Here is a 24397-nt window from a genome sequence, read left to right as displayed (position 1 = left end):
CCACAGTAAAGACTGAAGCAAAGTACTTGTTAAGTTCCTTTGCCATTTCTTTGTCCCCCATTACTACCTCACCAGCATCATTTTCCTGTGGTCCAGTATCAACTCTCACTTCCCTTTTATTCTTTATATAACTGAAAAAACTTATTATGTCCTGCTTTATATTATTGGCTAGTTTGCGACTTAATTTGGCTCTTTTTAACATTGCTCAACAGAGAAAGATTCTTTTATGTCAAAGTGAAAACAGATGTCTACAAATGGATCTAAATTTATTACAATTATTAAACAATAATTGACTGCATAATTACTCACCTCCTTAACACAAAATATTCTGCACAACCCGCTGGAGGAACTGAACAGGTCAGGCAGCATCCGTGGAAACTATCAGTCAACGTTCCGGCCTGAAACATAGACCGGTCATTTCCACGGATGCTGCCCAAATTGCTGAGTTCCTCCAGCGTGTTGTGAGTGTTCCTTACTCACCTCCTTCAAGTCGATATTTAGTAGATGCACCTTTGGCAGCAAATACTACATTGAGTCTTTGTGGATAGGTCTCGATCAGCTTTGCACCTCTGGACACTGCAATTTTTTCCCCATTCTTCTCTACAAAACTGCTCAAGCTCTATCAGATTGCATGGGGATCATGCATGAACAGCCCTTTTCAAGTTCAGCCACAAATTCTCAGTTGGATGGAGGTCTGGACTCTGACTTGGCCACGCCAGGACATTAACTTTGTTTTTTTTTTAAAACTAGTCCTGTGTAGCTTTGGCTTTATGCTTGAGGTCATCGTCTTGCTGGAAAACAATTTTTTTTCTCCCAAGTCACAGTTCTCATTGCTGTCTGTATCAGGTTTCCCTCTACCTTCACAAGCCTTCCAAGGCCTGCTGCAGTGAAGCATCCCCACAGCATGATGCAGCCACCACCATGCTTCTCGGTAGGGATGGTGTGTTTTTGATGTGCAGTGTTTGGCTTACACCAAACATAACATTTAGTACGATGACCAAAAAGCTCAATTTTTGTTTCATCAGACCATAGAACCTTCTTGAAGCTGACTTCAGCGTCTCCCACGTGCCTTCTGGCAAGCTCTAGCCAAGATTTCATGTGAGCAGTTTTCACTCCCATCAGTGGCTTTCTCTTTGCCACCCTCCATTCAACTGCACCAGGGCAAGTTGCTGTATGCACAATTTCTCCCATCTCAGCCACTGCAGTTTGTAATTCCTCCACAGTTATCATAGGTCTCTTAGTGGCCTCCCTCACCAGTCTTCTTCTTGCACAGTCACTCAGATTTTGAGGATGCCCTGTTCTGGGTAGATTTGCAGCTGTGCCATATTCTTTCCATTTCTTGATGATTGACTTAACTACTCCAAGGGATATTCAGTGAGTTGGAAATTGTCTTGTATCCATTTCCTGACTTGCTTTTCAATAATCTTTTCAGTTAGTGGCCTGGAGTGTTCTTTTGTCTTCATGGTGTAGTTTTTGCCAGGATACTGACTCACCAACAGATGGACCTTCCAGATACAGGTATATTTTACTACAATCAATTCACACACTTAAGACTGCACACTGCTTGATCTCCATTTAACTAAATATGTGACTTCTAAAACCAATTGGCTGCACTAGTGATGATTTGGTGTGTCATATTAAAGGAGGTGAATACTTAAGCAATCAATTATTTTGTGTTTTATTTGTAATTACATCACCTTGTTGAGATCTGTTTTTACTTTGACAAGAAATAGTCTTTTTCTGTTGGTCAGTGTCAAAAAAAAACAGATTAAATCCACTGTGATTCAATGTTGTAAAACAAAAAATCATGAAAATTTCCAAGGGGGAAAGTTCTACACAATCTATATCAATAATCTGGACATGGGCATCAGGTGAAATGTATCCAAATGGCACAAACTTAGGTGGTACTGTGGGCTCTAAAAAGAGTGCAGAGGGGTTTCAGAAGGATTTAGCTAACTGAATAGGCAAGGACATTGCAAAATGAATATGATGTTGAAAAGTGTGAGGCCATCCACTTTGCTAGAAAAGAAAAAAGGCAGAATTTCTTTCATAAATAGCGGGAGACTGAATGATGTTGGCACTCAGAGGGACCTGGGTGCCCTTGTACAGATATCACTCAAAGTTAATGTTCAGGTTAACAAGCAATTAGAAAGGCAAATTGTATAGTTGCTTTCATTGCAAAAAAAATTTGAGAACCAGAGTGCCAATTGTGTAGAACTCTATATGTGGTAGCTTCTAGAATACCATCTAAACATGTGGTCTCCCAAATCAAGGAAGGATATGTTTGGGATTGGAAGGTGTGTACTGAAAGTTTGCCATGTTGTTTTCTGGGTTGGTCAATTTGTTATAGTAGTTTAAGCAGACCAAACCAATATTCTCAGAAACATATGAATACGAGGTAGTCTCATGTTCAAGAATCTTGCAGGGCTTGATGAGAGAGATGTGGAATTTGTGTTTTCCACTCTGGGATTCTAGAACCATGGTTCAGAGTCTCAAAATAAGGTGTTTGCCTTTAAAACAGATGAGATGAAAATCCTTGTGGTGAATATTTGCAATTCGCTGCTGTATCTAAGAAAGTTGTAAAGAATTAATAACCAAGTACACGCAAGATAGAAACTGATGAGATTTGATGATGGGACCAGTGCAGAGAAGGTGGCGATGGAAGTACTACTGCTTCTATTTTCGTTTCCTGGAATTTTAATTACTAAAACAAATTTGTTAGGTGTTTCCAATGCACTATGTAATCTAAGATAGGTAGACTAACTGTGAATTATATGCTTCAACTTCAATGCTCCTTGTTGTATTACTGATTCAAGACCAAGTTAACATAAGCATATTGCCAACAAGACCAGCAAACTTAGTAACTTGTAATCTGTATCTGTACAAATCAACTGTTGAAACAGAAGATTCTTCCTGGTATTTGCTACAAAGTAAGCAAGAGCACAGTAATTCAATTTCACAATGAATACTTGATCCCATTGCTTTTGACTTGGCCAAGAAAGGATTAGCACCCAACGTTAATTTGACTTGTTTTTTTAATGAAGTCTGAGAATAACAGCATAAATTAACATTAAAATGTCCTCATATTTACAAAAAGGCCCAAGTCATGATTATATTCAAAAAGGACCTTGCAGCTGCTAAGAAAGCAGGAGAATAACTTGTAGAGATCATCCATATGTTTGTGATTAGTAAGGACATCCATGCAAATAAACTGCATATTTGGTATGGAGTATACACGGTACGGTATATATTTGGTATACACGAGTATTTGGTGGCTGTGGTTAGGTCTCTTGGTTATTCAGTCTCTCCTTTCGCAGCTGCTACTTGTTCTCTGCGACACAGTGGAGGTCATTCTCATGAAGCAAGCTCCCTCTTGAACAGATTTCCTCCAGGTGCATCTATTGAGTGCAATGTCTTCCCAGCACGACATGATTTTCACAACACGCCAATTACAGAAAAAAACGTCGTGAATAAAAGCAACCTTTGTACTTAATGTTCATGGAATTGACAAAGGCATTTGATGCAGTAGACTGTCAAACTCTCTGGCATATATCAGGACATGGCTGTCTTGACAAGTACTTATGAATATTGAGGCTACTGCATCATGGCATGTTAGCCACAGTAATCAGCAATAGTGGTGCTAATTCAGAACCCTTCAATGTCAGGACAGTGGTCAAATAGAGCTGTATCATTGTATCCATCCTATTGCTGCCATTCTTCACCTCATGGCCAAGACCAGTCATAGGGAATTCCAATCATGCATAGAATGGACAACAGGTTTTTCTGGAGAAAACTTCCAATGTATCCTTAATGCTTTTGTCATTGCATATAGGGCTCTGGGACTTGCTTTGAATACAAAAAAGGCTCAGGTCCTTTTATCACCTACCACCCAACCAGCAATTTATCCAGCCCTTCATAAAAGTTGACAATATCACTCTTGAAAATGTTGATGACTTTCCCCAAGTTGGCAGCATTCTCTCCTCAAAAGCAGAGATCGACTCAGAGATCGACCACCACCTGAGTGGTGTTAGTGTAGCCTATGCAAGGTTAAAGAAGAGAGTCTTTGAAGACTGTGACCTACATGTCCTAACCTTCTGGTGTATAAAGCAGTCACCTTTTCTACCCTACTGTATGGAGCTGAATCGTGGACCACCTACAATAAACACCTGAAAGCCCTGGAACAATACCACCAAGGAACCTTGTGAAAGATTTTGAGGATCAGCTGGAAGGACAGCTGCACTATATACTGGAGGAGGCCAACATGAACAGCAGGTCCACCACGATAAAGCAACAGCAACTCCAACAGATAGGTCATGTTATTCAGATGCTTAACTCGTGTCTCTTCAAACAGATCCTTTACTCCCCATTGAAGGACGCTCAGCAAGTCCTTGAAGAGCAATGGAAATGCTTCAAAGATAGTATCAAAATCAGCCTGAAGTAACTCAACATTACATCCAAGACATAATATAATGTACACTGTAAAATTATTCTTAATTTATGGACAGTACTGTTCATACAATATTATCTACAGTGAACTCAACCTTTACACAATACCCACGCCTTTGTTTACCTAAATTGCTCATTTTTTCCCCTCTTCAAATACCTGACACACGTACCTTATTGATCAGATGTTCAGTTACAACTTCTCTTAGTCCAGTATATAATTTCTCACCATGTTTATGCAATACCATTGTATATGCATTCCTATAGAGTTCTTCAAAGCTGAGCCCACTATTATTTTTGCGCTGAATCTCTTGAATGGCATTCTTCAATAGATCCCAGATACTATTTACATACTTTTCGTCCATAGTCATCTGTAAAAAAGAATACATAAAGTTACTAATTTCAAAAATCTCTCAGATAATGCTTATTTCCAAAAATTGAGCAAAATAGAAAAAAATGACTTATTTTGAAGACTTTTCTACTAGTCAGGGATCATTCACCATTACTAGAGTGGTGGGGTGATGGTGGTGGTGTGTTGGCAGTGCAAAGAGAATAGTGGAATTGTCATTAGCAGTTTACCAGCATATTTTGGTAGTTTTCTTGAAGATATAGAATACATCACTAGAAGAGAATTTTTCATATTGAGTAAAAACAATTAAGCTCGAGAATACATTAAAATTTGATGTTATTAGTAGACTGTGCAAAATGTCTAAAATTCAACCACCAACAATGATAGGTGAACAAATTACAGAATCACATGCAGACATCTACTGCAACATCCCAGACTATAGCACAATACATGAAGTCTATTTGTTTAATCAGTTCAAAACTCACAAATACATTAAACATCAAAAAGCTTGCAATTTTATAGCCTCTAATATAACAGAGCATTCCAGAGAGTTGCACAGAAAACTTACTGAACAATATCTGAGAGTCAAAGGCACACATCTTCAGAATTCTTCAGAACAAAATCTATAATGAACCCAATTTTGTAATTTTCAATAGCTTAATCAGATCATTCCTCATTAAGTTTACCTTTTGCCATCAAGTTGCAAAATGCTTAAAGGATTAAACTATCAGTTATTCTTATGTACCCACACTGTTCTCCCCATATTGTACACATATTCAGGTGTCCAATGAGCCAAAAGAGGTAACCCAGTTGGGAGCTGAAGCTTAATCTCTAAGCAGGAAGAAAGTATTCTAAATTGTCTTTGATCTAAAATTGATAACTGCTTATTCTGTCAAATGAAACTTCATATACCACAGTTTTGCTTAATCACGTTGCTTATTGAACCACATAAAGATAATTTACTCAATAACATGGTGATTTGAAATTTTGTATTTCCGTAAAAAATGCAAGTAAAAACAGAAATGTTCTAGCCATTTAAAAATTTATGAAGTTAATATAGCATTTGCTATCTATAATATTCAGTCAGTTGGCTTGATAACAAATCTTAACAATTTGGCCAAAATTAATGTTGAAGGAAAATGAAAATAAAGCTAATATTAAAAATATGAAAAACAATGTGCTAAATTACTCAACAGGTTAGGCAGCATCCATGGAAAGAAAAATATTTAATGCTTCATGCTGAAAGATCCTTTGCCCAGAACTTGGAAAGACATTGCAAGTTAGTCACACGTTCAAGACAAGATATGGGATATATGGCAATCCCTCTCATATGGCAAAGCCAAGACTGGTATGGGGGAATAAAATGTTAAAATCATCCAGTCATTTAGGTAAACAGGGCAGTCAGAGGGAATAAAAATTGGAAGAAAAGCTGATGACAGAGGGTGAAAATACAAACCAAAGAAAGTAAAAGCTGTTTTTCCTCCTCCTGTGTAAACAGGGAGAGACAAACTAAGACGATATCACAAATGGATGATTTACAGTTGAATGGCTACCTCTGATTCGGACAGAGAAAGTGAGTTTCCTTACATTGCAAATTTGGACATTGAGCAAGTTGCAGCCTTGCTCATGTGGATCCAAAAAAGACAAGATGCAATTCTTCAAGTTCATGTCAATAGGTCAGAATGGGAAAAGGATGGAGAATTAAAACATGGCAGGCAATTGGAAAATGAGTCATCCCTGGTGACTGAATGCTGGTGTTTACAATACAGAAGTCCAGTGTTTCATTTCTTCAAAGTAAAAGAGGCCATATTGTGAACACACAAGTGAATCACCTCCTTGTTTGGTTTTCAGGATATGCAGAGAGGAAAAAAAGGGTTAAAAAAAAAAGGGCGTAACTGGCATCTCCTATGTAGGAAAATTCCATAATAGGGAGTGGCTGGAGACAAGTAGGGCAGACCACCGAGTCACAAATGAATGTGTCGCACCAAAATGCTGAAGTGGGAGGGAAAGTGTGGTTGATGGTAGAATCTGGACAAAGCTGACAAAGAAGAATCCTTGCGGTATGCCCTTTATAACAAAGAAATCCTTTATTAATTCACAACAAATATTTTCACATTACTACTCCAGACTAAATTGAAAAATAAATGGTGCACTGAACCAAAAATTTTATCTGCATGACTTGAAAACTTTCAGTATACAAGATAGTGGTGGTTGATGAAGAGACTTATAACTTTAAACAAATTTTTGCATCTGCCTGAAAGAGTGGGAGATGCAAGTGTGTACAGTGAGAATAGTTCAGGATTGTTTAACAATTAATGTCATTCCCAGTACACAAGTGTAAAGGAAAATTAAATAATTGTTACTCTAGATCCAATGCAGCACAAAAACAAAAAAGAACACAACAATAAAAAACAATAAATATACACAAAATAGCTTATATACACAGATTAATTGTACGTACATAAAGTGACGCTGGACACAGGACTGGCTGTGCATCAGATGACTGACAGGAAATGATAAAGGAGTGGAGGTGGGGTGGGGGTTGGAGGCGTGGGTTAATGGGGGGAGGCGTTGGTCAGCTTTATTGCTTGGGGAAAGTAACTGTTTTTGATTCTGGTGGTCCTGGCATGGATCCTACAGCATAGCGGCCTCCTTGATGAGAATGGGAGGAACAATCCATGAGCAGGTAGGTAGGATCCTTCATGATTTTACTGGCCTTTTCTGGCACCTTTCTATACATGTCCTTGATGGAGGGCAAGCTGGTGCTGTTGTTATGCTGGACAGTTTAGCCTTCCTATCCACTGCAATGTAGTTTCAGTACCATGCAGTGATGCAACATGTTAAGATGCTCTTATTGCGCATCATAGGCACTAGACTCCTCGGCATTAAGGACATTTTCAAAAAACGATGCCTCAAAAAGGTGGCATCAACCATTTAGGACCCAATCACTGAGGAGATGCCCTCTTCTCATTAATACTATTAAGGAGAAGGTACAAGAGCCTGAAGACACACACAATGTTTCAGGAATAGCTTTTTCCCCTTCTGCCAGATTTCTGAAATGGACAATGAACCCATGTACACTAACACTCTTTTTTTGTTCCTTTTACACTACTTTCAGTCACAAGGGTGCCAGTGAACAATGATTCCTCAGGCGACATCATCCAGATAGTCAACTATTTCACCTTTTCTACACCTTTTACTTTTTTAAAAAAATCTTAATTGTGTTTCAGATACTGTTGGAGCCTGTGACTTACAGCTTGGCATTCAATCAAGTAAGTGATCTAGGGCTCTGATGTTTGCCAAGAAATTCCAGGAGAGGACCACGAGCACAATCTGTACGGAACACAAGACCAGAATCTGGGTTCGGGGCCATGATCAATCACATTTCTTGCCAATTGAAGCGGAGATTGAAATATCAAGGCAAATGCGGAGGCCGGGTTGTTCTTAACAGTTCGGGTTAGAGATCATTCCCTATGGGAAACTGTGTCAGGTCAGAGGTCACTCCCCACAGAAGGTCGTGTCGGGTTAAGGCCCTGCAGGAGTGAGTTCCAGTTGTTGCTCTTCTTGATGCTGATGGAGGGTGTTTTTGAATTTCCCAGATGTGATTATCAGCATGGACTGTAGTTTATATTGGTCTCCTTCAGCTTTTCTGTTTTCTTTCTTGTTGCCGATTGGGGTGGGCCATATGTTCCTTTTTTTGGGTGACTGAGGGGGGTTGGGTGTTTGATGTTACTGTCACTATTTTTTTTGCACGAGGGGAGCTTGGGGGTTAGGAGTTTGATATTTTAGCTGCCACGTCCAGGTGGGCGATCTGTTAGGTTTTTTGCGGGGGGTTGGGATTTACGAGTTTTGTTTCTTTTTCATGTGGGAGAGGTGCCTCAACGACTTCCATGATTTTTCTGCATTTTATGGCCATCTTGAGAAGACAAATTTCAGAGTTATAATCTGCATAGTTTTTTTATTATTATGCATTGCAATGTACTGCTGCTGTAAAACAAATTTTACAACATATTGCAGTGATATTAAACCTGATTTTGATTTGTTGAAGGATGCACGTAAAGATGTTCATAGTCCAGCTCTCTGTCCTCCTCAGAAAGTAGAAGTGTTGATGAGCTTTCCTGAATACGTAAAATGGGTTCTGGGATCATGAGAGTTTGCAGGAGTTATGCACACCTAAGAGTTTGAAACTGCTCACACTTTCTACTTCTTTGCCACCGATGTAAAAAGGGGTTGAGTCCTCTTGAAGTCCATAACCACCTCCTTTGTCTTGTAGACATTTAGAAAGAGACTAGTTACCTGACACTAGGTCTGAAGCTCTTCCACATCCTCTCTACGCCATCTCATCGTTGTTGATGAGCTCTACCATTGTTGTGTCATCAGTAAACTTGGCAATGTGACTACTCATGTGTTTGACATGCAGTAATGCATGAGCAGAGTGTACAGTGTTGAGCTCAGCACACAGCCCCCAGAGGCACCCATATACAGAATGATGGGAAGAGAGGTTGTGCACCCTGATTATCTGAGGTGTGTTGGTAAGGAAATCCAAGACCCAGTTGCACAATGATGTACTTAGGCTTGTTAGGAGTTCTGAATTAGACAAGCATAGCTTCCACCTGTGCTGTGGGTACTGAAATAATGATTTCGCACCTGATTGAATATCAAATTTCCAAGCATTGTTTATGGCAAAATAATGAAGCTATCTCTCTAAAATTCCTCACTCCATGTTTTACCTCTTCTGACTGATTGATCCACATATTTAAATCCCAGCTTTTGCCTAAAAATTTAAAGTTTCATTCTACGATGTTTGTCATTATGCATACAAGACAAACCAGTTTTTCAGTTTCTAAAACTTCAGAAGTTAACATTGTCACACATTTCTGAAATACTCATTCATGTGCAAAACTTTTCTACCCTACATCTTTCTACCTTACAGATCAATTCTAACTCCCCCCCCCCCACTGCAGAATTTCATTTTCTTCATCTCCCTAGTAAATGAATATCTAAGTAATATCAAAACAATAATTCAAAATAATAGTTACAGTGGAAACTTGGGACAGTTTTCACATTTAAGTATTAATCATTACATTTGGCAAAAATGATATTTGACATCTTCCCTCATTTCTTAATCATATTCACAATTTATAATGGTCTGTTTCAAACGAGTGTCAAACTAATTAGCCAGTAAACTAGGATGCAATTTAAAACTGGGAAATTATAACACAAAGGGGTTGAAGTTATATCTTGCATGCCACACTTCCAGCCTCAGACTCTGAAACTGTCAATAATTGTGCATCTAATAAATATTTGCAATAACTTTCCTTCATACTTCTAGCATCATACTTAAAAAAAAAACAAAGGCTATTTAATCATTCATGGAAATTCTCGAAGAGCAAAATAGCAAACGCAATCAGAAATTAGCATCTTATTTCACCTTCTCAAATGATTGAGCAAACACATTTCAGGTCTTTAGTCTAAACAGCAATGAAATCAGCATCCTTACCCACTGTTCACTTAACAGTATATATACACACACACAGGACCAGTAAAGAGGCAGAATCTATTTCCAAAGAATATGAACAAATCAAGTACAGTGCCTTGTAAAAGTATTCAGCCCCCAACCTTTTGTTCACATATATTAGTATTACAACCAGGGATTTTGATCTATTCAAATGAGAATTTTTATTTGTGAATCACATGCTTCCCCCACCACAGTAGAGCCCCCCAAAAAACAGAAAATTGTAAAGCATGAAAAACTAAAAATTCAAAACTGAAATGTCAGCAGTTCAAAAGTATTCATTCCCCTATGCTCAGTACTTAGCTGAACCATCTCTTGCAGCTATTACAGCAAGTAGTCTTTTGGGTTAAGTCTCTATGAGCTTTGCACAACATGATGCAGCAAGATTAGCCCATTCCTTCCTGTAAAATTGCCCAAGCTAGATTAGTTGGGGAGCAGCAGTGGACAGTAATCTTGAGGTCTTGCCAGAGATGGTCGATTGGGTTAAGGTCAGGACTCTGACTGGGCCACTCAAGGGCATAAATATTTTTCATTTGAAGCCACTTCATGATTGCTCTGACAGAGTGCCTTGGGACGTTGCCCTGCTGAAAGACAAACTTCCTCCCTATTTTAAGCTTTCTGGCAGAGGCTAGCAGGTTTTTATCCAGGATCTTTCTGCATTTAGTAGTATTCATCTTTCAATTAATCCTGACCAGATTTCCATTCCCTGTTGCAGAAAAAGCATCATCCAAGCATGATGCTATCTCTACCAAGCTTTACCAGAGGGATGGTGTTATATAACTGATATGCAGTATTAGATCTGTGCCACAAGTACTGCTTAGTGTTGAGACCAAAAAGTTCCACTTTATTTTCATCCAACCACAAGACCTTCTTCCATATCTTTACAGTATCTTCTAAGTGACGTTTTGCAAATTATTTACGGGCAAGTATGCTTTTTTTCTAGCCAGGGCTTCTTCCTTGCCACTCTTCCATAAATACCCTTTTTGTGCAAAGTCTTAGAAATTGTGGACCATAAACTTCACCTCCAATCACAGCCACTGACTACCGCAGCTCACTCAGCAGCCTCTTACAAGTGTCATTCTTCTCTGGTGACCAAGTTTAGAGGGATGGCCTGACCCAGGCAGTGTGGCTGTGCCTTCATATTTTTCCACTTTTTCACAAGATGGACTACACTGAGCTCAGAGGTATGTTCAATGCCTTTGAGATGGCCATGTACCCTTTCCCAGATTTACATTTCTCTATTATCATTTCCCTGACTTGCCTTGAATGTTCTTTTGTCTACATTTTGGTTTGGTCTGTTGAAAATCTACCATACTTGTATGGCGGGAGGAGAAGATGGCAGCATGACGCTGCACGCGCGGCCTCTCCGGTGAAATATCGTATTTGTTAAATAGGGGGCCGTGCACAATTCTGATTTAATGGAGACAGACGTGAGAAGCACGGAGGAACATCTGGAGAAACTTCTGAAATGCCCCATTCGCTGCCGCTGCTACTACGCAATCCAGAATCTCCGGCAGGTAGGCCCCAAATCCTTGGCTTTGCCCATTGCCGGGGTCGAAGTGCTTGGCAGAGATGGTGCTCGGTGTCGGAGGCTCGAAATTTTCGGACGACTCAGAGTCGAACTGTGGTCGGGTGATTCCAGGATGCTGCATTGGCAAGTTTAGAGTGCTGGAAGGCTCATGGCAGGAAGCGTTTTCTTCCTTCTACCGTCTGCATGAGGTCATGAGACTTTCAAGAGACTTTGAACTTTTTTTACCGTGCTCATGGCCTGTTCTTCATTAAGTTATGGTATTGCTTGCACTGTTGTAACTATATGTTATAATTATGTGGTTTTTGTCAGTTTTTCAGTCTTGGTCTGTCGTGTTTCTGTGATATCACACTGGAGGAACATTGTATCATTTCTTAATGCATGCATTACTAAATGACAATAAAAGAGGACTGTGTGTCCTCAATCATCATACTGTTGGACTTTTTTGGAGGGAGGGGTCCTGCCGAAGGGTCTCGGCACGAAATGTCAACTGTACTCTTTTCCATAGATGCTTCCTGGCCTGCTGAATTCCTCCACCATTTTCTGTAGGTTATTTATCTTGATGAATTTATTTAAAAAGATGATCTTCCGATTTTCTACATCAACAAATTGGGTGAGTTGATAAGGAAATATACAGCATTGGACCTGAAAATGAGCACAGTAATTACAAAGGGAACGAATACTTTTATAGACTCCATTTTTGGTTTTTGATTTTTAGTAAATTGTTGACAGGTTTTGGAATTTCTTTTGATTTGACATGATGCACAATGTTTTGTAGATTAGCTCAAAAAAATCCTAGATCAATATATTAAATTTAGAAAATGAGAGAGTAAAATGTGAAAATAGTTATGGAGATTGAATTGAGGCTAGGGTCTTGAAGCTTATTGATTAGTTTTGAGGGAATGATTGTATTGAATACCAAGCTGTAGTCGATAAAGAACATCCTGACGTATGCATCTTTGCTGTTCAGATTTCCACGGTTGAATGAAGAACCAATAAGATGGCATCTACTGTGGACCCGTTGCTTCGGTAGGCAAATTGGAATGGATCCAAGTCACTTCTAGACAGGAGTTGATATGTTTCATCACCAACCTCTCAAAACACTTCATCACTGTGAATGCAAGTCAGCAGTTCCCAACTGTTTTCGTTCCAATGAGCCTTACCATTAACTAAGGGGCCCATGGACCCCAGGTTAAGAATCCCTGATGTAAAGTGCTATAAGACTTCAGGATTGAAGGACATCCATTTAGAACAGAGATGCTTTAGATCCTTTAGCCAGAGGGTGGTAAATCTGTGGAATTTGTTGCCATGAGTGGCTGTGGAGGACAAGTCTTTGGGTGCATTTAAGGCAGAGATAGATGCGTTCTTGATTAGCCAGGGCATCAAAGGGTATGGGGAGGAGGCAGGGGAGTGGAGATGACTGGAAGAATTGGATCAATCCATGATTGAATGGTGGAGCAGGCTCGATAGGCTGAATGGCCTACTTCTGCTCCGATATCTCAATATCTTATGGTCTTATAGACGATAGTTGCTGAGGCAGGTTACCATGTTCTTCTTAGGCATCAGTATAATTGAAACCTGCTTAAAGCGGGTGGAACCTGAGACTGTTGAAGCGAGAGGTTAATCATCTCATGAACACTCCAGCCAATTGATCAGCACAGGTCTTTAGTACTTGATCAACTGGCTGGAGTGTTCACTGAGATATTTAACCACCTGCTTCAAACAGGCTTCAGTTATAGTGATGCCCAAGATAACCTGGATCAATGACTGTTGTCCAGTAGCACTTATCCCCACAGTATAAGTTGGTGAGGTTGGTGAGGAAACAAAATTCCTGTCCAAGAAGTAACCTGGATCCACTCTAATTTGCCTACTAGAGTAACAGGTCCACAGCAGATGCCATCTCATTGGCTCTTCACTCAATCCTAGAACATCTGGACACCAAAGATGCATTCATCAGGATGCTCTTTCTTGATTACAGCTCAGCATTCAACATCATCATCCACTCAAAACTAATCAATAAGCTTGAAGACCTTGGCCTCAAGACCTTCTTGTGCAATTGGATCCTTGATTTCCTCACTTGCAGACCCCAGTCAGTTCAGATTGGCAACATCTCCTATACAATCTCCATCAGCACAGGTGCAACACAAGGTTGTGTGATTAGCCCCCGCTCTATTCACTTTACACTTATGACTGTGCGGCTAAGCACAGCTCCAATGCCATATTCAAGTTTGCCGATGACATCACTGTTGCACGCCGAAATCAAAGGTGGTGACAAATCAGCATACAGGAGAGAGACTGAAAATCTGAGTGCTACCATAACAACTTCTTACTCAATGTCAGCAAGACCAAGGAACTGATTACTGACTTCGGGAGGAGGAAACCAAAGGTCCGTGAGCCAGTCCTCATCAGGGAACCAGAGGTGGAGAGGGTCAGCAACTTTAAATTCCTTGGTGTTATAACTTCAAGTGACCTGTCAGACCCAGCACACAAGCGCAATTATAAAGGAAGTACGGCAACACCTCTATTTCCTTCAGAGTTTGTGAAGATTTGACATGACTTTGACAAACTTCTTATAGATGTGTAGTAGAAAGTGTGTTTATTGGATTCATCACACCCTGGTATGGAAACACCAATGGCCTTGAATGGAAAATCCAACAAAAAGTAGTGACCTAGTCCATCACAGATAAAGCCCTCCCCACCATTCAGCACATCCTAATGAAGCACTGTCACAGGAAAGCAGCATCCATCATCAGGGACCCCACCACCCAGGACATGCTCTCTTCGCACTGTTACCATCAGGAAGGTGGTAGAAGCACCTCACTACTTGCACCACCAGGTTCAGCAAGAGTTAAAGAACCAAAGAGGATAACTTCACTCAACTTCACTTACCCCATCAGTGAAATGTTCCCACACCTATAGCCTCACTTTCAAGAATTATTCATCTGTCTTTGATATCTATTGCTTATTTATTATTCTTTCTTTCTGTACTTAAAGTTTGCTGTCTTTTGTACACTGGTTGGAAGTCCAAGTTGGTGCAGTACTTTATTTATTCTGTTATGGATTTATCACAAGAAAATGAATCTTAGGGTTATATATTGTGACATATATATACTTCACTAATAAATTTACTTTGATCTTTTTAAGTACATTTTCAAGGCATTATGTTTTCAGGTCACCCCAGAAATTCACTTTTTTAAGCTTCAAGTGACGATTACATCACTTATCAATTCCTAAGTTCAAGCATTGGACATTTACACTGGATTAATGTAATAACTAGTATTAAGTAATGCAAAAAATGATAATTTAATGTTTCAAAAATAGGCATGGAATGAGAAAGCAGTTTGAGAGTAAAATCTCAGATGAGGAGACTTAAATTACCTGTATTTGAAAACTGTTGTAATGCTCCTTGAGAAATTAACAATGGCAGAGTGAACTTGCAAAATGTATTAACATCCTTGAAATACAAAACCAATAGATTTATTCAAGATCGTGACAAACAGCGCAACTTCTTATTAAGAAACTTCATAATAAAAGACAGTTTTTATAACGATGGAAAAATTATAGCAGTTTTTCCAAAACCACAATGCTGCAAATACTGGAAATGTGAAATAGCAAGTATGGAAAGCTCTAAGCACCTCTAGTTGTCAAAGATGGAAAATCAATTCCTGTTTTAGGTTCATGATCACAACTGGGATAAAACAAGTTTGAGATGACCACTTAGTGATGTAGTGATGGCAATGCCACTTACTGAAAACGGGTGGTAATAAGATCTCCTGAAGTGTATATAAAGGAGGAACGAAAAAAATTCCAGGAGAAAACACACCAGAAATGTAAGGTATAAATCTGGAAAGGCTTGAAACTGTTGAATTCAGTTTTAATCTCCAAAACCTAATTTATGCAAAGCCAGATTAAAAGGCTGCTGTTCCAAGCTTTCAATTAATTCCATCAGAATTGACTGTGGCCAAAGACAGAAGGCAAGAGTGTTGGTGGAATGAGAATTAAAATGATAGGAAACAGGAAGCTCTGGGTAATCCTGCTGACAAGGCAGAGATGACCTATATTTGGTTTCTCATGTATAGGAAATAATGCAAACTGTAATGCGATATATTAATACGGCAATAATGCATCTAAATGGCTGTGCACTCGGGTGGAAGGTGGGAACGTAGGAGGCAAAAGAGCAGGTCTGGCATCAGGGTTAACATGAAATACATGATTACATATTTCACCAAGGTGTAGAGGGGATTAGAAAATTGTAACCATGTCAGTAGATTACATAAGCCACAGTTGTTTTCTTTGGAAAAGAGGTGGCTAGCAGAAGATGCAAGTAAATTCCAGTAAGTGTAGGACATGTGCACATATATTTGCACACCAAAATCTCAAGCAAAAGATTTTACCAGCAAATTTGTCACTATGCTCCAGCAACCGTTTTTGCACAAGTCCAGTATCGTGGACTTACAGTTCATTAGCATTCACACAAGGAACTTAAAGGCGGATGTTATGCAAGAATTATCGAACATTCATCCAAATGGAAATTTAATGTTTGTGGAGAATAAAGGTATTTAAAAAGTTCGTGGTAATGACTTTAGATGGATATTTGAAGTATTTTTTTATATATCTCTAGAAGCATAGTCTTGACAGATTTCAGAGGTTTGAGCCAATTCATAGGCAGCGCTCTTCTGACCTACCCTTCCAACTGCAGATTAGAGTCCGGAGCCTCGAGTCTATGCAAGACCTCATCATTATCTTACAAACATTTCAACACATTCTATTCCCAGAAACAAGCACAATTATTTAATGTTTGAGAGAGGTTTGGATAGGTACATGGATAGTCAGGATATAAAGGGCTATGGCCCCAGTGCAGGTTGACAGGAGCAAGCAGTTTAAATGGTTTCAGCATGGATTAGATGGGCTGAAGGGCCTATTTCTGTGCTGTATTCCTCTATGACCATGTGTGCCAAGCAGAAAAAGTATACTCAGCTATAACCAAACCAATAAAAATCCTTCGAGCTGAGAAAAGATAAACTCAGTGCCTGCCTATTGCATACAAGATATCTACAAGCATGTAAAGTACCTCAGGTCTGTATTTTGTGCCCCAGCAAAGACTAAATTTCAAGAGATCTTTGTGCAATTTTAAAAATGCAATGTCTTTGAAGCACTTTCACCTGTTTTTCAAATATTAGTTTATTTAATTCCAAAATCTGAAATGTTATGAAAATTCACTGATAGTACAGAGCACATATAGGATGGTTAAGTTACATGACTAAGTAGCCAGAGCACTAGACCTTTGATCCAACTAAGTTCAAACGCCATCATGGCAGTAAAATTTAAATTTGCGTATATTAAACAAGTTCTGGAATTTTAAAGTAAAACGCTCGTCCCAGTAACAGTTACCATCAAAACTACAGGATTGTGGTAAAAAAAAACTCATTTTATTCACTAATGTCCATCACAGAAGAAAATGTGTTATCCTTACTTGGTCAGGCCCATACACAACTGCAAAATTACCAATGTTGCTGAGCTTTCGTTACCTCCTTAGTTCAGAGATTCTACACAAGAGTCAGTGACTGTAGCAGCTTTGTCAAAGCAACTAACATTTTACCAGGCAGCATTTAGACTTCCACATAATTAAACTACCTAACATTTTAAGACACATGAAAAGAAAATCATTGACAAATCAAAAAATATATTGTATTAGATAAATGGCTTGCTTTAATAAAATATAAGTGACACCAAAATTCAACAGCAAAGCCTAATTCCGTGAAACTGCAAAGCAAGAATTCCACATAGCAATAACATTTGGTCAGAAAGTGCTCAATACTGATAACCCTCCAAAGTAAAAAAAGACTCATTCACTAGCAACGCAGCCTGCACCACTGAACAATGGATAATTGCTCAATTCTGCAGAAATATAGTGACCAGAGCAGTTGACTAAAATGCCAGTTTTAATATGCCAAAAACTGAAGCATGATGTTCAAGAGTAATTTGATCAATTTTACTTTTAATTTTTAAGTTTTAAATATCCTGCAATTAATCACCTTCAACGGTTGAAATGAATGGCGTAACAAACAATGAAGTCTTCAAGACAAAAGGAATGAATGAATCAAGAATGAAACATACAAGGACTTTCCACCTCACTCAGATACTGCTCTGTCTGGGGTCTGACAAGGAAGTTTTTATGGATTTTATCTCTATTTTAGAACCACTTCCTACCTACACAATGTCTATACTTCAACTTAGAGGCTCAAACTATTTGTCCAGTGCTCCAAATTGAACAAGCCAAATTTTTCTTCAACTGAACATCAACAAGCCAGATAAACTATTTTCTTCAGTTCACTTAAAAATCTTTTAACTTATCAATGACTCTCGCCCTCTGGTACCAATCCAAAATGGAATAGGACTACAACCTAAATTTCATATAACTTTGTCAAAGTTCAAAGTACTTTTATTATCAAAGTAGGTATATGTCACCACATACAATCTAGAGATTCATTTTCTTGCAGGCATTCCCAGTAAACACAACACACATAATAGAAGCAATGAAAGACCACATCCAACAGGATGGACAAACAACCAATGTGCAAAAGACAACAAACTGTGTAAACACAAAAACAAAAATAAATAAGCAATAGAGAATATGAGATGAAGACTCCTTGAAATAGCCCCATAGAAACTGCCAATGATTGATGAAATAAGGAACAAAATTCAAAGAGTGACGGTATTGTGCAGACTTAGGCACCCTAGATTTTTCATAAATTTTGTTTCAGATCTTTATTTTTGTCTTCTACATTAGTGTGTCAGTAGAAAAGAGCAAATTTTAGATTTCCATTCATTTTCCAAGTACTTACATGTTAGAGATTTTTTTAAATATCTTGTTAAAAGAAAGTAACACACCAAGTAATAGACCTCTTCTCAAATAAAAACTTGATGACTTTATAGGCACACAGACCAGTCCATGATTAAACAATAGTAACAAACAGGATGCTAACCATGAATGACATAATGAGTTGAATGAACTAAACTGAGGAACTGAAACAGAAACGGGTGTAGAAGGAACCAAACTAGGCGAAGGACAACAAAACTAAAAGATGACAGTGTGGCATATGTGACAGTTTAACCTTCAAATCATCAACTCTTAAACCATGGCAAAAGCAAGCATAGCAACAAGACACAAGGTGCGTACCTGCATCCAAGCAGAAATTTCATGGCAGACAGGAGTTTCTAGTTGTGCTATCCAAGCTCTTCTGAAGAAGCACAAAGAAACAGGCAAAGTTGAGGACTAGAAGCACAGTGGTCAGCCATGGAAACTGATGAGAGATGCAAACTAATCTCCCTTGTCAACTGGAAGAAGTCAAGCATGGATATCAGCTCTGAACTCTCAGAAACCACTGGAACACAAATATACCACTCTACTGTCTGAAGAAGTCTTGTCAGAAGGGGTCTTCATCGAAGAACAGCTGCCAAAAAGCCTTTCCTCCAAAGTGGAAACAAAGCTAAGAGACTCACCTACGCACAAAAACAAGGACTGGAGTGTCAAACAATGGCAGCACGTTGTCTGGACTGGCAAGTCAAAATTTGAAAATTTTGGCTCAAACAGGAGTCGGTTTGTCTGTAGGGCTAGAATGCTACATGGATGATTAACTGCAGCCAACAGTGAAGAATAGTGGAGATTCCCTGCAAGTTTGGGGTTGCATTTCTGCAAATGGAGTTGGTGATCTGGTCAGAATTAAATAGGATCCTCACTGTAGAAAGGTACAAGCGGATTCTAATCCATCACACAATACCATCAGGGAAACATCTGATCAGTCCCAACCGCATTCTGCAGCAGGACTATGACCCTAAACAGACAGCCAAAGTCATAGAGAACTATCTTCAGTGAAAAGAACAAGAGTTCTGCAACAAATTATGGCCTCCACAAAGCCATGACCTCAACATCAAGGCTGCCTGGGATTACCTGGAGAGACAATAGCAAGTGAGACAGACAATGTTTACAGAAAAACTATGGCAAGTTCTCCAAGATGCTTGGAATAGTCTGCCAGCCGAATTTATTATAAAACTGAGCAAAAGGGTACTTAACGGAATTGATGCAGTTTAAAGGCAAAGGGCGCTCACACTGAATATTGATTTGATTTAGTTTTTTTTTTAAACTGCTCTTCACAAAGTGTTTTTTTGATATTTAGAAATTTTTCATTTTATAATTTTTGAAAGCATCACTTTACAGATTTTTTTTTTTAAAAAACAGATGTGCCCAAGACTTTGCACAGTACTGCACTTCTGCATGGATATTTGACCTGTTCAATAATGCAAGGATCTCATACATGATCTAACAACTGCATATCTACACTCTTAACATTGCCTGTTAACACTTTGAAAACTCCTAGCTCTTACTTCACATTTTAATAAAGCCCTTATCCGTGTCTTGTTATTTCCTAATTGACTATCTCATTCCATTTTTCCTAAAGTTGACATCAGCACTGGGTGGGGCCTCACATTCTCTTTACCCTGTATACCTCAGACTTTAAATACAACACTGAGGTATGTCATCTGCAGGAATTCTCTGATGATTCAGTAATATTTAGTGTATAAAGGGAGGACAGGAGGATGAATACAGGGCCCTAGTGGAGGACTTTGTCATATGGTGCAAGCTGAATCAACTGCAGCTCAACATTAGTAAGACAAAGGAGATGGTGATGGACTTCAGGAAGACTAAGCCTGCACTGCTCCCTATTACTATTGATAGTGACAATGTGGATGTGGTGACGACCTACAAGTACTTGGGGTGCACCTGGATGACAGATTTGAGTGGAGCGCTAACACAAAGGCTGGGTAGAAGGAGGACGAGAGTCGCCTCTACTTTCTGAGTAGACTGAAATCCTTTGGAGTATGCAGGCCTCTCCTTCACATGTTCTACCAGTCTGGTGCCTTCAGTACAATCTTCTTTGCTGTGGTGTGCTGGGGCAATAGCATCAACATAGGTGCGTGCCACCTTGGCTGAACAGAGGAGCACTTTTAGTAATAGACTAAAACAACTGCACTGCTCCAAGAACACTATGAGGACATTCTTACCCTCTGCCATTAGGCTCTATAATAAGTCCACATATAGCCAGGGAAGTAATGACACCCTCCTGTTAGACTGTTGTGCAACTTAATTTTTATTCTTTCTTCTTCTCTTCTAATATTTACATATCTGCACTTGTAATGCTACTGTGACACTGTAATTTTCTTTGGGATTAATAAAGTATCTATCTTTCCAAAAGCCAGTATCTCGACTTACACTATAGCTGAATGATGGTTTAAATGGAATTAAGAGATGATGAGAGAATTAACAAGACCAGGTAGATATGGATAATGCCACATGATGCAAATTAAATCATACCATTGTCAAAGTAATAAGCTCTTAGCATGTCAATCACCTAAAGTTAAATAGAATTCAAATTGAAATCTGATTGAAACAAAACATGCAGTTTTGCAAAACATGCAAAACATCCAATTATAAATAGTGGGGTGGATTGCACCAGTAGTCTTTTAAATGTAATTCACTGTATGCACTGTGAACATGGATGCCTGAAACCTTACAGGCAGATTCCAAAGGCTCATTTAATAGTTTGTTCCATCAATGTCCTGGTGAAATTACAATTCTGATCCTGTACCTAATCAGACTCCGGAATACCAAACCCCATCAATTTCAAAGGAGACTGTGCATCCATGATTTAGAATCTAGAAGGATAACTTCACTCACCTTGACACTGAACAGATTCCACAATCTATGGAACACACATCAAAGTTGCTGGTGAACGCAGCAGGCCAGGCAGCATCTCTAGGAAGAGGTACAGTCGACGTTTCAGGCCGAGACCCTTCGTCCTGTCGAAGGGTCTCGGCCCAAAACGTCAACTGTACCTCTTCCTAGAGATGCTGTCTGGCCTGCCGTGTTCACCAGTAACTTTGATGTGTGTTGCTTGAATTTCCAGCATCTGCAGATTTCCTCGTGTCCACAATCTATGGACTCACTTTCAGGACACTACGACTCATGTTCTCAATATTATTTGTTACTTATTATAGTTAGTTTATTTCTGTATTCGCACAATGTCTTTTGTATATTGATTGTTTGCCCATCTTGTTTTGTGTAATTTTTCATTGATTATATTTCGTTGTATCTACTGTGAATGCCCACAATCTCAAGGTAGTATATGGTGACATATATGTACTTTGATAATAAAGTTGCTTTGAACTTTGAAACTGCAGCAAAATTACAATATTTTATTTGTACTTATGCGTTTGGTTAATCACATTTGTAAAAATTTTCATTTTTGAATGATATATGGATTTTTAAGCTTTTACATTTGATGAGCCCAAAACATATCCAAAAATACTCCCAAAGAAATTACCAATGGATGTTTTGCACAAGAGACAACATAACATCCAAGAACTTGCACAACCAACATAGAGAATTTTTAGTCCCACCATGGCAGCTGGAGAATTTACATTCAAGTAATTAAACCTGGAGTTAAGATAGATAGATATTTTATTGATCCCAAAGGAAATTACAGTGTCATAGTAGCATTACAAGTGCATGGATATACAAATATTAGAAGAGAAGAAATAAAAAATAAAAGAGTGTCATCACTTCCCTGGCTATAGGTAGACTCATTCTTGAACCTAATGGCCAAGGACAAGAATGACCTCATATAGCGCTCTTTGGAGCAGCACAGTTGTCTTAGTCCATTACTAAAAGTGCTTCTCTGTTCAGCCAAGGTGGCACGCAGAGGGTGAGAAACATTGTCCAGAATTGACACAATTTTCCATGGGGTCCTTTTGTTCTACCACAGTCTCCAGTGTGTCCAGCTTGACTCCTACAAGAGCCAGCCTTTTTAATCAGTGAGCCTGTTGGTACCATTGTCCCAGCACACCACCAAATAGATGATCGTACTGGCAACAACAGACTGGTAGAACATATGATGGAGAAGCCTGCATACTCCGAAGAACCTCAGTCTCCTCAGGAAGTACAGGTGTCTCTGGATCTTCTTGTACATAGTCTCTGTGTTGGGGCTCCACTCGAGTCTGTCATCTAGGTGCACCCCAAGTACTTGTTGATCCTTACCACATCCAGAGCACAGTATTAATGTCAGATTGTTGTGACTGTTCATCACCTTCATTTGCACCCTTCAGGAAGGAAAGATGCCACTCTTATGCAGTTGGAACTTAAGGAACTGCATCCCAATAACGTGGTCAACTCTGAAATGGACTTTGAAATTGATCAACACACCACAGGGTTCAGAGTAAATTAGAGTTCTATACTAAATGTTCATATCATCAGCACTGTCTATCTTAAAAAAGAATCAACAAGGTTTGAACAAATGCAAGGAGAGTAAAAAATACAGATTAAAATGATCAAAAGTAACAAACAAAACAACAAAACTGGCAAATGATAGAGAACCTGGGGGAAAAAAACTCCTATGTGTAGTATCAATAGTACAGGAAAATACCTTTGTAAATACATTTAGAAAGACTCATAAAAGAGCATGAGTACTGTTAGCCTTGCTGCATCTACCATTGTTAATGAAGTAGAAAATGTTAGATGAAAACTTATGTTTATGAATAGGGAGGACGCAAGAACTTAAAGTGCCAGCAATATCAATGGATTTTGTCTGTTTTAAGGAGGCTTTTAAATAAAGGTTCTGCACAAAAGATTATTTGGAAATTTGAGAGCAGACCACATTGTAGTCACAGACTTTGAGACAGACAGCATACAATTTAGTCTTCCACTGGGAGGATTCTGCTCAATCTTGATTCCTTGAAATCTCTACAGTAAAACACTTAAGAATTTGGTGGTGCTGGACTAGCAGATTTTCTAACCTATTAAATAATACTCCTGTTAATACAACAATGCATTTTAATTCACCTCTGTTAATACCTTACACAGTAGCATGATGTACTTTCCAGTGAACCAGGCAAGTTCATAAAGAGCATGGCAGCCTGGCTCCTGGAACTTATTGAAAAGTAGCACAAACACATGACTCCAAGGTAAATATAAAAGGAAGAGCTGTATGCGATGGCCCCTGTGAGTGCAAGGGGAATAGAGAAACCAAAACAAGATGAGCCAGGTGCTGATTATTGGGATTTCTGGAAAAAATAAATCAAAAGGTGGATTACTGGAGTTTTACTGTAATTGGTACTCACTAGATGTTTTGTTTCTTGCACCATTCTCTGTAAACTCTAGAAACTGTTACACTTGAAAGTCCTAGATCAGCTGTTTCTGAGATACTCAAACCACCCCATCTGGCACCAACAATTACATCACAGTCAAAGTAACTTAGATCACATTCCTTCCTCATTCTGATGTTTAGTCTGAACAGCTGAACCTCTGGACAACTCCTGAATGCTTTTATGAACTTAATTGCTGCCACTTAAGTGGCTGATTAGATACCTGCATTAACGAGCTGGCGTACAACTGTACCTAATAAAGTGACCAAGTGGACTTCAGTATTATAAATATTGATCCACGAAAGCAAGACTGTTTACATGAAACATAATTTCAGGTGCATGCTGAAGTCAAAGACAGTAATTT

General features: G+C 38.9%; 1 protein-coding gene across 1 annotated transcript in view; it reads right to left on the bottom strand.

Moving 5' to 3' along the window:
* cul3b (cullin 3b) overlaps window positions 1-24397 on the bottom strand; it is a 109898-nt gene that overhangs the window by 73416 nt on the left and 12085 nt on the right. Inside the window, exon 2 of the mRNA XM_072255463.1 lies at window positions 4617-4814. Within this exon, the coding sequence (XP_072111564.1) occupies window positions 4617-4814 (198 nt within the window). The remainder of the gene's footprint in view (window positions 1-4616; window positions 4815-24397) is intronic.

This window comes from Mobula birostris, chromosome 4, assembly GCF_030028105.1.
Source record: "Mobula birostris isolate sMobBir1 chromosome 4, sMobBir1.hap1, whole genome shotgun sequence".
NCBI classification, from domain to species: domain Eukaryota; kingdom Metazoa; phylum Chordata; class Chondrichthyes; order Myliobatiformes; family Myliobatidae; genus Mobula; species Mobula birostris.
This window is presented reverse-complemented; position numbering and strand designations above follow the sequence as displayed.